The sequence below is a fragment of the Pyrgilauda ruficollis genome, unplaced genomic scaffold, assembly GCF_017590135.1.
Source record: "Pyrgilauda ruficollis isolate IOZ18807 unplaced genomic scaffold, ASM1759013v1 scaffold116, whole genome shotgun sequence".
Lineage (NCBI taxonomy): Eukaryota > Metazoa > Chordata > Aves > Passeriformes > Passeridae > Pyrgilauda > Pyrgilauda ruficollis.
The window spans coordinates 1028186-1042349 of record NW_024509877.1 but is presented as its reverse complement, the minus strand read 5'-3'; the positions used below and the strand labels follow the sequence as shown (position 1 = coordinate 1042349).

At 35.0% G+C, this 14164-nt stretch overlaps 1 protein-coding gene across 1 annotated transcript in view; it reads right to left on the bottom strand.

The window, feature by feature from the left end:
* Window positions 1-14164, bottom strand: part of PTPN3 (protein tyrosine phosphatase non-receptor type 3) — a 117052-nt gene that overhangs the window by 41518 nt on the left and 61370 nt on the right. Inside the window, exons 10-12 of the mRNA XM_041483168.1 lie at window positions 12805-12893; window positions 7496-7559; window positions 2527-2699 (exon numbers count right to left, since the gene is read on the bottom strand). Coding sequence (XP_041339102.1) covers window positions 2527-2699; window positions 7496-7559; window positions 12805-12893 — 326 coding nt within the window. The remainder of the gene's footprint in view (window positions 1-2526; window positions 2700-7495; window positions 7560-12804; window positions 12894-14164) is intronic.

Sequence of the window (14164 nt, the reverse complement as noted above, 5' to 3'; positions counted from 1 at the left end):
AATTCTTGAATACGAGTCAATCTTAAAACCTCCAGGACTGCACGTTCTGGTCAGTGGAGCTTTTGTGTGCACATTTGGTTTTGTGGTTTGGTTTGTCTGTGTTTGTTTCATTTATACAATGCAAAAATTTGTTCCCTTTCATAAGAGAGTATGTAGAATCTCTTTTTTGGTTGTGTAACTTCCACATGAGCTCAGAGCCATCCTTGAAAAAGAACATGGAAAATCTTATAGCATTCCACAATCATAAAGAAGTCAGAAAGTAAAAATTTTCAATATGTGAAATATGACCTCAGAAGTGATTTTTTCACCATTGTTCTTAAATCTTTTGAGAAAATAATTTGCTGAGTTCATAGAAACTACTCAAAGCTTTTCAAAATTACTGTTGCTTCTTCTGCAGTTAAGGAGCCTTTCACAGCAATGGTTGCTGAGTTACTTCCTCATGTAGATCCCAAAATTCATGCTTACTGCTGGTATAAATAAGGCCAAAGAGGTTATCCTAAGCTGATGGAAGGTGTCTCCATAACTGATTCTCCCTCTGGAGATTCCTTAGAAGTAAGGAACTCAGTAGAGACAATGCCTCAGAGCATTGAAATTATTTGAAAATAATTATTTTTTAGTATTTCAGATCAACAATGAGAACTGTCCTGTATGCTACAGACTATTAAGAAACTGTAGCAGCAGATGTGTCAAAAATAAAATGTTTGGTAAAAAGATGAAATGATACTAAACTGGTACCCTTTGGAACTCATACTCTTTTCTTTCTTACCATTACAAAGGCTGTGGAATACCCGTGTGTATATATCTGTCCTGTAGGAGGAACAGGATTTTCAATCTCTTTGCAAATTTGAAAGAAATAAAGGACTCCAGGACCTGACAATCCAACAAACTTTGAGTCACCTCAACACCTCCACTTCAGGAAAAACAAGGTCATAACACTCCACAAATGAGTTAATCTAAAAATAGGGGTTTTTTAAATGCTATAAAATTGGAATACTGTTTGTACAACTACTTTTTTTTTCCCCATGATTTAGAAAAGAGAGCATCCAGCTATGATCTAGTACTAGGTGAAAACATGAAATTGTACTCCAGTAGAAAGCACAACATTCTATCAGAATTCCTACATTGCCCTCAGGGGTTAATGGCTTCATTTATAAGCAATACCAGTGCACTTGGTATTAATTTCTGCAGTATCAAGAGACATCAGAGTGTGAAATGTCAGAAAGTCATCAAAGTCTGAGAAGCCATTTGAAGCATGTTGATATCATTCAGAAGTTGAAGCTTATCCAATAGAAGACAGAAAATCAGTCTGACAAATTATATGTAAAGTTAAACTGTTAAGAGAACACACTACAAAAAACTCACAAAAACACATTACCCATGAACAAAAAGAAAACAGTAAAATACTTCACCAAAAATCATGAGAACAAGCAGGTTTCTAGAGCGTCTACGGATCATCAAAGGGTCAAAGAATCCCCCCAGAATGTCACATCCAGAGAGGAAAATGATATAAGACTTTCTTTTTCATTCACTATTAATATGAAATATTTTTAGTATGTTTCAATACAGAATGTTTTTTGGGGGTGGGGCAGGAGGATTGGCAGGGGATGGATGAGACATTGAAGACACAGGACATGACATCTTTGTAGCTGCATTACTGATAAATGTAACAACAGAACAAATGAACATAATGGAAGAAATCGCTGTGACTGATACTTGTCAAAAAAATGTAAAAGCCCCTAAAATAAAAGAGCAGTGTAAAAAAAAAGTCACACAGGATAGCCAAAATAAGGGCCAACTGCAAAGAAATGGAGAAGGATTTTACAATGTCATGTGATTGGACAATAACTGGCAGCTTAACTTTAATGAAAATAGAGCTCAGTTACTGCATATGGGGAGGAATAATCCCAGCTTCATCTAGGAAAATCACAGGCTCTAAAGAATTACTTCTTGGTAACTAGATCTTAGACAACACTAGGAAACTAGTGTTTCTAGTGCTCTGTAACTAGAAGAATCCAATGAGAGAAATAAAGGATTAGAAGTGTCACAACAGGGGTATCTTGAATACCTGAATGGGAGAAAGTTTTTCATCTTTGTGTCAGTAATAAGTGGTTGGTGTGATGTACTCCAGAAATTTCCCTAACATATTAAACAGAATGAGTACATGACACTAATGGCTAAACACTTAAAAACAAATCTGTTCTGCAAATTCTCTTACCGGATCATTAGCTACAGGACATTTTTCCTTTCCAGTGTTTTTATACTTCAGACTGAAGCAACAAGTTGAAAAAATAGTAGTAAAACTTAGATCCAAACACCTTTTGAGGCAATTATAAGAAAAGTTCTATTGTAAGGAGATCACACTGCAGAAAGTGAAACCACAACCATATAACTTGTCAAATGGTTCATATATAGACTGCAACAAAGCTATTGTCAGGACTGAACTCTGCCACTCCAACTTGAGCTACTACTGACACAAATCCTCCCATTCCCAACATAGAGCAAAACGTGCTTTCACACAATACTTACTTTGCTGGATTTCTAGAACCCAGAGTCCAATAATGTGATAATATCTTTTTTTCATGAGGTAGTGACTTCTTTGCCTGAAAAAATGTGTGATGCTCTACACAAGATTTCCAAAGATTTTTGCATGCTCTGTAATTTAACATGTTGAAGGCAACAATATGCTCTCTGGATTCATTCTGCAACAGTAGGGAACACCATGTTTCAACATATACAAGTAGATGAAACAGTAAACAAGGTCATAAAAAACAATAGAATTATTTTAAGCTTAAACATGAAAAATACATTGTGGCAAACAAACAAAAAAACAGCATATAGTAGATTTTGAGCTGGAGATGACCAAAATACCTCTGTGACTATTTGAAATTCCAAACTGCAAAATGTGCACTTTACAAGTTCATGAAATGTTAATAAAACATTTAAGTATAGAGTGATAAAATTTTTTTATATATGAGTATCATGTTATCCTGATAAATATATTTTCAGGTTTCCAGTGAGATTTTGACTTCTTAAGATAAACAAAATTCTTTAAAACATTCCATTAAGGGTGCAATTTCAAAAGAAAACAAAACCCTCATTCTTTGAATTCAAACTCTAAATGTAAGGCTTCATTTCAATAATGTTCTTTCAAGCGCCATAGTATGCAAAAACCATATTCTTGATAGTCTTTCAGAAGAAACTGAGGATGTTAACAGTGATCTTTCTTTGGGGAAAGAAAATAGTTGTGATGAGACTGGAGCTGCTGCAACTGCTGTAGAAATCCACTCCTGCTTGGATGATAATGTGATGCCACAATGAGGAGGTTCAGAAGTCAGAATATAAAACTTGCATGTCTCGATGCAAACTCTCACAGGTAACTTCAGGGCCAAAGTGCCAGTGAAACATCAGTACAGCATAATTGTGCCACCAATGTTTATCCCAAGAGTTTTGTACAAGAGAAAGCTTTGGTTAGTTAATCTAGTTATTGACAGAAAGAAAGTGGAATGAGAGCAAAGCATAGAGTAGAAATAAAAGTAACCTGTGAGACCTGAGTCAATTGCCAGAATAGCTCAGCACTTCAGTGAAAAAAGATGTCTTCATCACTCATCTTTCCTAGCTCCTCTAAATTATGACTGATTTTGACATCTCAACATATAATTAGACAGGCAACCTTTTGCTTGTTCACAGCAACAATCCTGTCGGGAAGTAACGACAAACCATTTTGGTTGGTATAGTAAATCTGTTTTTCTTGTGTTCTTTTTATTTCTAGGCAGCCTTTTACAAAAGACAAGTATCTGAGAGCAATCCTGCATTTTGCAAATCACTTCATGTCTAGTCCAGAGAATCTGTGGCTTCAGACATGCTTTTAAGAAAAACAGTGAGACGAGAGAGAGAGAAAAAGATTTCCTCTTGATTTTACATAAGCACTGAAAAACATTTAACTGATTACACTCTTCAAGGAACATTTTCCCTATATCCATTAAAGCATTTAAAACGTATTTTCTTTTCAAGATGTGGGTTTGTTATTTGAGTCTCTTGCATACTGGAAACAATTTGTCAGTTCATCACAATTGCTTCTAAGTAGTTACATAAAATAAAGCAGGAAAGCATAGCAAATCTTAACTCAGAATTTCTTGAAATACGTAAAGCATACATCACAAGGGTTTAATGACATACTCCCTGTTGGTTGAATACCACTTGAAGGGTTTTACTACTCCAGCAGACAAATAAAAGAAGTGTATAGATATTTTTGCTGGCCTGAAGCACTGGCCTTTCAATTACCACAAAAATTATTTTATCCAAACATCTCAATTATACTGAGAAGCTACAGTATAAAGATAAGCAACTAAGTACATCTAATATTCTGTTTTTAAATTTAGGTTTGATAGCAGCAATTAATTTTGCTGGTTATGAGTGTGCTTTTCTGTTGTCACAGAACTTTCTTAGCAGCCTTTAAGTGGGCTGAAAGTTTCAATATGGATTTAAGCTAGAAAAAATATTTTGAGAAGTTTCATAAAAATGTATTCAATTTTTAGACTAACATAATCTTTTGTTAATAACAATCTGCCTCACTAACAGGCCACCTTGCAAGTTATGCTGTTAAATCTGTGTACTTTTTTAAAGGTGAGGAGAGTTCTACTGGGATCCAAGGGTCTAATGCCCACCATACTTCTCAACTCAAATTCTAAAAGAATGGCATTTTCATGATTATCAAAAAATGAGGATTAGAGAAATTTGAGGTAAAGGGAACAATTCCACATAATTAAAGTGTTTTGCTAGTTCAGCATATGGAAGAATTTCTGCATCAGTTGTATGCCTACTCCATTAACAGAAAATCTGAAAATGTCTACAACATAAAAAGTGAAGATATATTTTAGTATGCAGCAAATGAAGTTGTTTTTAAGCATTAGATAAGCACATAGAAAATAACATTGCATTCCTGAAAGGTACAAAATGTTGCCTGTAAACAGCATAGCTCCTATTCCTACCTTAAATCCTGCACCCTTCATTAAGCCTATATGTCATGAGCTTCTCTAGCATCAGACATTCACTGATTCATCAGTCTTGCTCCCCAGTCCTTATTTGCCTCTTCAGTAGAAAAATAAATACTGCATACTCCTAATCAAGTAGCTGAACAACAGACTGGAGCAGCGGGAGGGTAAAAGAGAAGGTGAGTAGAAGGGAAAGATTGAGACAAGGTAAACTGATTTTTCAGAAAAGGTGCATAAGGAAAGAAAAATGGAGTAAATGAAATGAGAACAAATCAATGAAACATGAAACATCCCAGGGGACTGCAAATCCATTGCCTTTGATAACTTTCTGTAGATTTCTGTAAAGTATCTACATACAACATATTAAATATAAGAGATTCTATAGCACTCTCATCATCTTTAGTCAAACCTTGCCTATGAATATACCGTGTCTGCTCTGTTTTCCCCACACTCTTTCATCTTCCTTACTTTCAGATTCATTTACCTATTTGCTTCTGTCTTTCCAAGCAAAAAACTGATCGTTTTGAAGACTGACACCAATGCAGTTGTCTGCCCTCACACACCTCTCAAGCATCCCACTATTCTGGTGAAACCCCTAGGACTCCACTCCCTCTCTCCCACTGCATGACACCAGCAAGCTTTTCCAAGCAATACCACTGGAGCACTGCACACTTGATGCCCTAAATTTCAAACAAAGGAGGCTGACAAGGATGGATCTACCCACAGATTTAGTGGCACACCTGGTCTGCTTTTTCATATGAACTGAGAAGGAGTAAAAAGGTCATGCAGCTGGCCTTGTAAGAACTTTTCTTACAGTTCTGTAGCTCTTTAAGCATGACATTGAGTGCGTTACTGTCACCTCCGTAGGTTATGAAACAAAGAACTTTGATCACTTAAGAGAAGGTAAGCTAAAAGAATCAAGAGCCTTGAACTGTCATCATTTATCAAATGTTTAATTGAACAAATTAAGATTGCTGCTCTCTTCAAAAGTGACACAGGTCTCCAGAGACAAAAATTCTACTTTTGACAGCAGTCAAGTCTTTATGTAATGAATACACATATTTTACATTAAGTCCACAGATAGTTCTATACTGACACTTTATTCTTACACATTACAAAATTACTGTGAGTACACTCATTTTCAGAGAATCATAGAATGGTTTGGGTTGGAAGAGACTTAAAATCGAGTTCCAAGCACTGTTTTACAAATCCTTCTCAGAGAGTTCTGTTATTACATTTATTCTCAGGGACACATTTGGAAACTGCTGTCTGAAAGCCTGTACTTATCTGCATATTTGAAAATATTTAGATTTTAAAATTACTATTTATCAGTGAATTTTTAATCCTCAGACTCAGGAAAGAAGTTACTACTTGCAAGTGTTTATGCTCACAAGTGAGTAGAATGGTCTATCAACCACTCATTTCTTCATGCAGTGAAATATATATGAACAGACTGTGACACGTCTGCATTTAGACAACATATTTATAAACTTACAGCTAGGAAAAAAACCTTTAAGATTCCCCTGCACTGTGTAAGGACACACCCTGTGCATGCTATGTGTGTGTGCAAGCATTAGTGCAGTACCACTATGTCTGGATACTAACTCTTTTTAAACATGAATCCTGAAAAGTTGCATGTACATACTTGCTCACTCCTCAAATTTCAAAGAGTCCACCAAACTGGGGAAAAAGGGAGTACACAACAAAGAGAAAAAAGAATAAAACATTTTCCTTTTGGGTAAAATAAAAGGCCTCCTTAGAAATCTGTGTTCAGCAGACCTTCTAATCTATGTGGGTCAAGAGGTGCTCTTGTAACACAGTTCCTATAAATTTAAGAGCTTGTGTACTACAAGAAAGAGCTTCCATGAACTTTAGGTACAAGTTAACCTTTTACTAAGTTTTGCCCTCAAGTGAATTAAAATATGTATACATCTGCTGATCAGTATTTTCTGAAAAATTTTTTATTTTTTTTTCAGTCATATGAAACAATCTATGCTCTTTGTAAAAAGATGTATTTATTTTTTTTCATATTGTGGACCTTGCTTTCTTCCTGAGCACTGAGCCCCATAAGCTGAAGAGACCTCACAAACTCCCCCTAGATGGACCAAGCAGTTGCTTCATAGATTCACTGCATTAAGGAACTCTACAGGGCAAGGGAAAGAGCAGCAGATGCTGATGAGAAAGGGAAAACATGCTATGTTAATAGATATTGGAGAAATGATGGAGATCTGCATTTACCCCAAGTCTCCAAGGGAGAGGAAACCTCCATGGAAAAGATACAGGCTTAACAGATTGAAAGTGGAGGGATTCAGTGTTGGAAAAGAAACAAAAAAAGGGAAAAAGTGAGGGAATAAGCAGACCAGAATAGCAAGACCAAGTTAACAAAAGAGTTTCAAAGGCACATTACCCCAACAGAGCCTTTTGATCAGTAGTTTGTATGTTACATTCAATATAAAATATTGAATATGGTCACTAGAGCAAAACAAAATTAGAGGACTACTTACATGTTTTTGCCGTTGTTGTATAAAAAACTTTTTCCTTTTAAAGGAAATTTTTAAAATGTTCACCCTAAAAGACAGAAACAGGCCATGAAATACCAAGCAATGTTTAGAGTGATAAAACAATGAAAAATAATACTGTGTACAGTGAGCCTGAAAGATTAGAGATGTACAATATTCAATGAATAATATGCAGCCATCTCTTGTGTTGAGTGGCAAATAGATGTCCTCATTTAATCTTTAAATAGTTCACAGCAGTTCTCTCCCACCAAATCTATTCTTGCAGCAAAAAACTTGATGACATCTTCTACACTAAGCTGCACAAATGTTAAATGTGTCAACTTTTGTATAACTTTACAGTCATATGACAACTGTGAATAAAGGAATAAAATTTAAGACCCTAATGACATGACAAGGTTAGTCTTACAACAACTGAAACTTTGCAGAGGTTTTGCAGAATTGGTTTCATAATTTGTATTAATCACTAAACAAAATCTCTAGATAAAATCATAATTTTAGAAGGATGAAAACTGTAGGAATGAGTGCTAATATATTTTTCACTTCATTAACATTGCTATGTAATTTATGTGGTAATTTTAGAACTGAACACATCCTTTTAAATATACACAGTGTGAATGCATATTTTCTAAGGTAAAGATTACAACTGGAATTAGTGCTCAAGCAATTTTCATTTTAATTATACACTTATCAGTTTTGCTAAATTAAACAAACTTCTACCCACCTGCACAGCTTCTCACAGCAAAACAAGATTTGTCTAAAATACCTAAATTTTCTCTGCAATAATTCTACTTCAGTAATTGAAAACCTGCATTTTTGGACAAATAAATCTCTGATCTATGGTCAGCCGGAATCTTATGGAGGCCTTTAGGAAATCTACTTAAGGTCTGATCAAGTCATATGTGCCTGAGAAAAAAATTATGAAAGGGTTTTGTAAGTTTACTGCTATAAGTCTCATATTTTCATTAATGGATGCTTCACAGGATGTTAGATATCAGGTATAAACTTTGTTGAAAGTCCTCTCCATTTGGCACAGTTTTTGCATTACTTTCATCAAGTGGGATGGCATAAAAACTCATTCCCCACTGCTCATATGGGAGAGGCACTTGAGTTGCAGAGCAACATCCTTCATGGATACAGGAGAATATATTTGCCATTTACTAACAAGAATATTAATGGAATTACCTATCCCTCTTCTTGCACAAGAGGTGGAAAACAGTGTGTGCCATTTTCAGAATATGCTTTTCTCCATCAATTACAGAACCACAAAGAAACACGTATTTCAACACTGTTCTTTGACCAGAAAAACTGGTGTGAAAATCAATGGAAAGTTGAAATCATATCTACCTCTCCTGTTAGGCCAACTCTGAAAATACTCGTGTCATTTGACTTGCTACCTCAAATATCAGTGATCTGCATTGCTCATCTAAAAGCTCTTGATTCTAAACTATCTGACAAGTCATATAAATTTTCAGTTGTATTTCCTGAGCTGCAATTCATTTTATATAACTCCTCCTTGATTCTAGTGCTACTCTGCCTGAACTAGTACCACTCAAGTTTTGTGCTTCTGGTTCTTTCTTACCATATTTCTTGACTTAGACTAAACTTCAACCAACAAGTTTTTGGAGTTATTCCAAAGTTGCCGTGATGGTCTGGTCTTACCCCAAAACGAAGCCAGCTGAAATGCAGGACACAGAAAACTAACCCTGCAGACTAAGTGAAAAGCCCTCCACCCAACAACAAAAAGGGAGCCAGCGTCCTACAGTACCAAAACTCCCTCAATAGGTCTCCACTACACCCTGCTTTTATTAAAAAAAAAAAACCCAAACAAACAAACTACCAAACCTGCTTTTATTAAAAAAAAAACCCCAAACAAACAAACAACTACCAACACCTCATCAAAACCAAAACAACCTCCATAATTCAGTGTGTGACCATATAATCACTTCAAGTCAAATCAGGGCACTAAGTCTCTTTTTTTTTGACACTCTCCTAAATAGAATACCCCTCGCAATTCCATTCAGTCTCCTTAAATTACAACTAAAGCTATTTAGTTCAGGCATGAAGAACACTTGATACTATGACATTTTTATTTAACAATAACTAAAAACCATTTGCAATGTTATGCCCACAAATTGACTAAATGTTCACACCTAGAAAAATCTAGAAAAATATCTAGGAGATTAAGGTGTCAAAGCACTTAGACTTAATAAGTTCTTGAAGATGCCATACCCAAAAATTATATTAATAGAATGCAGTTACTGTTATTATAACTGGTGGCTCAGTGGCCCTTCTTTCTCACCAATAATCTGTTCAGTGACTACGCATCATTCACAAATCATTAAATTTCATGGTTTACTTGAAAAGTACTCACTAGTTGTAGCCTATTAAGAATGATGGATCTTTTGGGTCCTATCTTCCTATAATTTACAAGCTTCAAAATAGATTTGTCACTCTGTGGACCACAGAATTGTTAATTTTTGATTAAACTGGCAGTACTGTCCTAGAACTTAGTACTAACAGCTGGTACTTGTGACTTGAAGAAAGAAAAACTTTCTTTACCTGTAAATCCTATACTTTGCCACTGAAGAAGGTTTCTGTCCAATTTGCTATGCAAGATACTTGTTTTCCAAGTTTTAACTAACAATGTATTATGCACTCCTCAAGCAGTTTCTCTGAAGTTTTCAAAGCAGTGAAACTGCATACATGAAAGCATTTAATACCCAGCTTTAGTTGCTGCTGATATAGTGTTTGTATGTTTTTGCCATTAATATTTTACTTGCAAAATAATCTAGAAATTACCACATAACAGTTAAGCACCCTTGAGAATAACTCTGCAGAGTGCACAAAATACTGCATTAAATCCAAAGCTATTTTTTAAACCTATCTTGACTTGCATTGTCGCTGACTGATCAGTCAGCTTTTCACGTAGGTTGCTCTGATTGAAAAGCGTCTTTTTGCCAAGGCAGAACTCTCTCACTGCCTCTGTTCCTGAAAACTTTGGTCCCATTTGACTACTACCATATGGCATAGTTGTATTGTTGTCTTCCATTGCAGAGTATTTTACTTAAAATTTTGGAAAGAGTGCTTTGATGGTGTTTGCTGCCACCTTGAGTTCTAACTCGTTAATGGTGAAGTTTGCAGAGTCCATAGGAAAAACCACTTGGTACAAATGGTGTTACATACAGAGCCTAAATAAATACCACTTCAGGCATTACAGAAATATATCCTGCTTGGAAATCTAAAATAAAAGTAAGAATCGATACTACAAAATGCATCCCAAGCAACTCCACTCTGGTGGTTTTCAGTGTTTGCTTGTTTTGGTGGGATCAGAGAATGGAAACCATTCCTGAACAAATAATTATAATTAACTCATGCAAGATGCCAGAAATAAAATATCAAAAAGTTAGCCCCTGCGCAGGGAGCTTTTGCTTTCAAGTTGAAAAGAAATTTTTAGAGAGAGAGAGGGAGAGAGAAAAGTAGAGAGAGAGAGTGAGTAGGAAAGCTTGGAACAACTGCATGAGCCGTCAGCTGAAAATACTACTGCCTAAACCTCATATTTTAGAGTGGAAATTATTTGAACTGAAAAACCTGTGGGTTTTACTTCCCTCAACTTTTTTCTGTAAATGAGAATAGGCTTTTGTGAAAAATGCATCTGTGTTTTATTCCTCTGTGCTCTGAAGAAGTAAAAGTAGCACAGGAAGCTGTAGATTCCTCCTGTCTTTTGTGCTATAAACTATCTTTCCCTTCCTTGAAAAAAATCATATAGTCACAGATTTTAAAATGCCATTACTCTGTGATTTTCAGGAACAACTATTATCAATTCATATCCTGCTTAGGTCAATTAGGCTGGCAGAACAAGGCTGGCAGAAGACAGAAAATGTGCCTCCAGCTGGCAGTTTTTAAAACCTGCAGCGGTTCAAAGAAACTGAGAGGCTGATGTATGAAAGAGCAACACTCAAGGCACAAAGATGAAAGACAAGTCTTTTATGCTTCAATGTGCATTAGAAATGGAAACAGACAAGTTTTCACTGTGCTGCTGCATGAGAAAATTACTGACATGCATTATCCAGGATGATTGCAATATATCCTAGGGAGTTAAAATGCAACCCACAGCAAAGAAAAAAAAGTAAATCCAGAGACCATGCAGTATATTTTCCTAAAGAATTTTAATTGAAACTGATTTTATTGCTTTTCTATAGGAAAAAAGTTGTTTGGTTGGGTTCATAAATGAAAGGATGGCATGACACTAGTATTTAAAGAATAAAGCTAGGGAGCTTTTTTTTTTTTTTTTGGTATAATTAAGGGCCAAAAAGCAAGTACAACCCCTTGGAATGCATTTTTCTGTCATGATTAAGAACACTGTACTATTTTACCAAAAACGTTATCCAGAAAAATGATAATGTTTTTGTTACAAATTCAACAAAGAACTCATGTATAACATGACAAAACTATGGCTTTATCAAGCATTAAAAAAAGGTTCGTACTTCATTCAAAAATAAAGATTGAAAAAAAACTTCTTTCTGATCCAATCAAAAAACTTTAAGGAAATGCCCAGCCTGCATATAATTTCTTATTCAGGTTACAATTTTTAGTATGGTATAACTAATAAAGCCCAAAAGTGCTTGAAAAAAATTATAGCTTATACAACTTCTCATATCATTCACATTAGAGTTCTTGTGCACATTATTTCTTTGCAGAGGTTATTTTCTACAGCACAATCATGCATTCTAATGTTTTATGTATAAGAGAATAATGTACAAGTCTCTCTGCTTGTTACTGTTATGTACCCATATTTGATGAGATTTAAAAATGTCTAAATTATATCATCCTACTTCCTGTAAACGTGAAACTCCAAAAACCTCATTTTACATTTCTACTCCGAGAAGTATCTTCTTGCTGAATGCCATGTTAAAAAGTTCACACTGAACTTAATTCAGACTGAATTAGGGGCTGAACTTTAACAGCAATACTGATTAGTTTTGCTTGTTTGTAAAGAGACATATTATTGAGCACAACAGCAACAAATCTCTAAGGCCACAAGGTTTTCCTAATAATGTACTCATACCTGTATGTAAATTAACTTGATCAAGACTTCATACAGTGCAAGGACTTCAAAAGCCTTAAAGATTTAAAAGCCTAGGTATGTTTTCATTTTTATCTAAGCACAAGGAAATACCACAATACTCTATAAAGAACAAATATATATATTACAGGCTTCTTTGGAAAAAATGTGAAAGCAAATGGAAGGAAGATGGAAAAAACTGGACATATTTCTTTACAATACAGAAATTTACCAGGGATAGAAGCTTGTACAGATGAGTTTTCTATATACAGCAATTCCACTGGATGCAATCCCAATCATAAGATCTAGATTATGGAGATCCTAAAAAAGAAAAATACTGTAAGAACACAGATGCAGTTTGTGTCATACACATTTATCTACTAATAAATGTATTTTCAAGATTTCTATACCTAAATTGCTAGGAATAAATTGAGGAATTTAAAACTGAGGAATAAAATCAATGACATTTTTGAGTTTTGATTTATGCACATCTTTCCTTTGATGGTATCTATTACACATTCTAAATATTATTCATTCATTAAAAGTTGTAATGTTCATCCTACTACCCTGGATGCTCCTCAGGTCTGTATCAAGAGTAAATTTGCAAGTCTAGCCTTATTAATTCAAGTTCAAGAAGTTCCCAAGATTAGTCAGGTAAATGTCACAGAATTTTGGGAACTGAACAAAAATTGCCTGATTATATGCTGTTTTAAAAAAGAGAGGAAATAATTCCTTACTTTTTCCTAAAAGGTCCTATCAAGAAAGACTGCACAGGAAGTGACCACAATTTTCCATATGAGAATATGTTGGAGAAATACATGTGTACATGAATACTTCATACACTAAATGAAATCCATTATTAGCTAAAACAAAAGTGGTGCATTAGCTTAACACATGCAGCTGGAAAAAAAAACAAACCCACATAATTTTACAATCTTTTCTAGGTACTGAGATACTCAAGAGAAAACACATTCTTCCATAGAAGCAAACATTTGAGTTAAAAAAACCAAAGAAAAATGCAGAGAGGAGAATGCTGAATGGTCATTTTGAGCCTAAACTCAGACTGATGTTAAAGAAGTTACAAACCTTGGCTTCCCATTTCTTGTGATCAACACACATTAATGTGTTATTACACAGATTTCTAAACAGAGCTAAATGCATACATAAATCAACATGTAAGTAGAATCCATTGTTTAAAATCACAGGTTTGACTCAAAAGCAGTTTCAGACTGTTTTTAAAGGACAGCCAATGGTAACAGTCTCTTAAAGCCTTCAGTAGCGCTGTTGCTCCTCTAGATGGTACTCTGGGCTCAACTAATATATGGCTTTCCTCCATGTCCAATCCCAACGTCTTTATACTAGTAAAGTATGGGAAAATAGAACAGGTAGCATGTGCTCTGGCAATACTGTGGAAAGTCTACAATAAATCCTTTAAAAACAGTTTAATAGAAGTGTGATACAGGCCCATGAATGAGTGAAGTCCAACCTAATTTGCAAAGCATAATACAGGAATCCAAAACTGACATCCCTGTATTTTAATACTTGGGAAGAACACTGAGGTATTCAGGAGATTAACTGCCTACAGTTTAGCT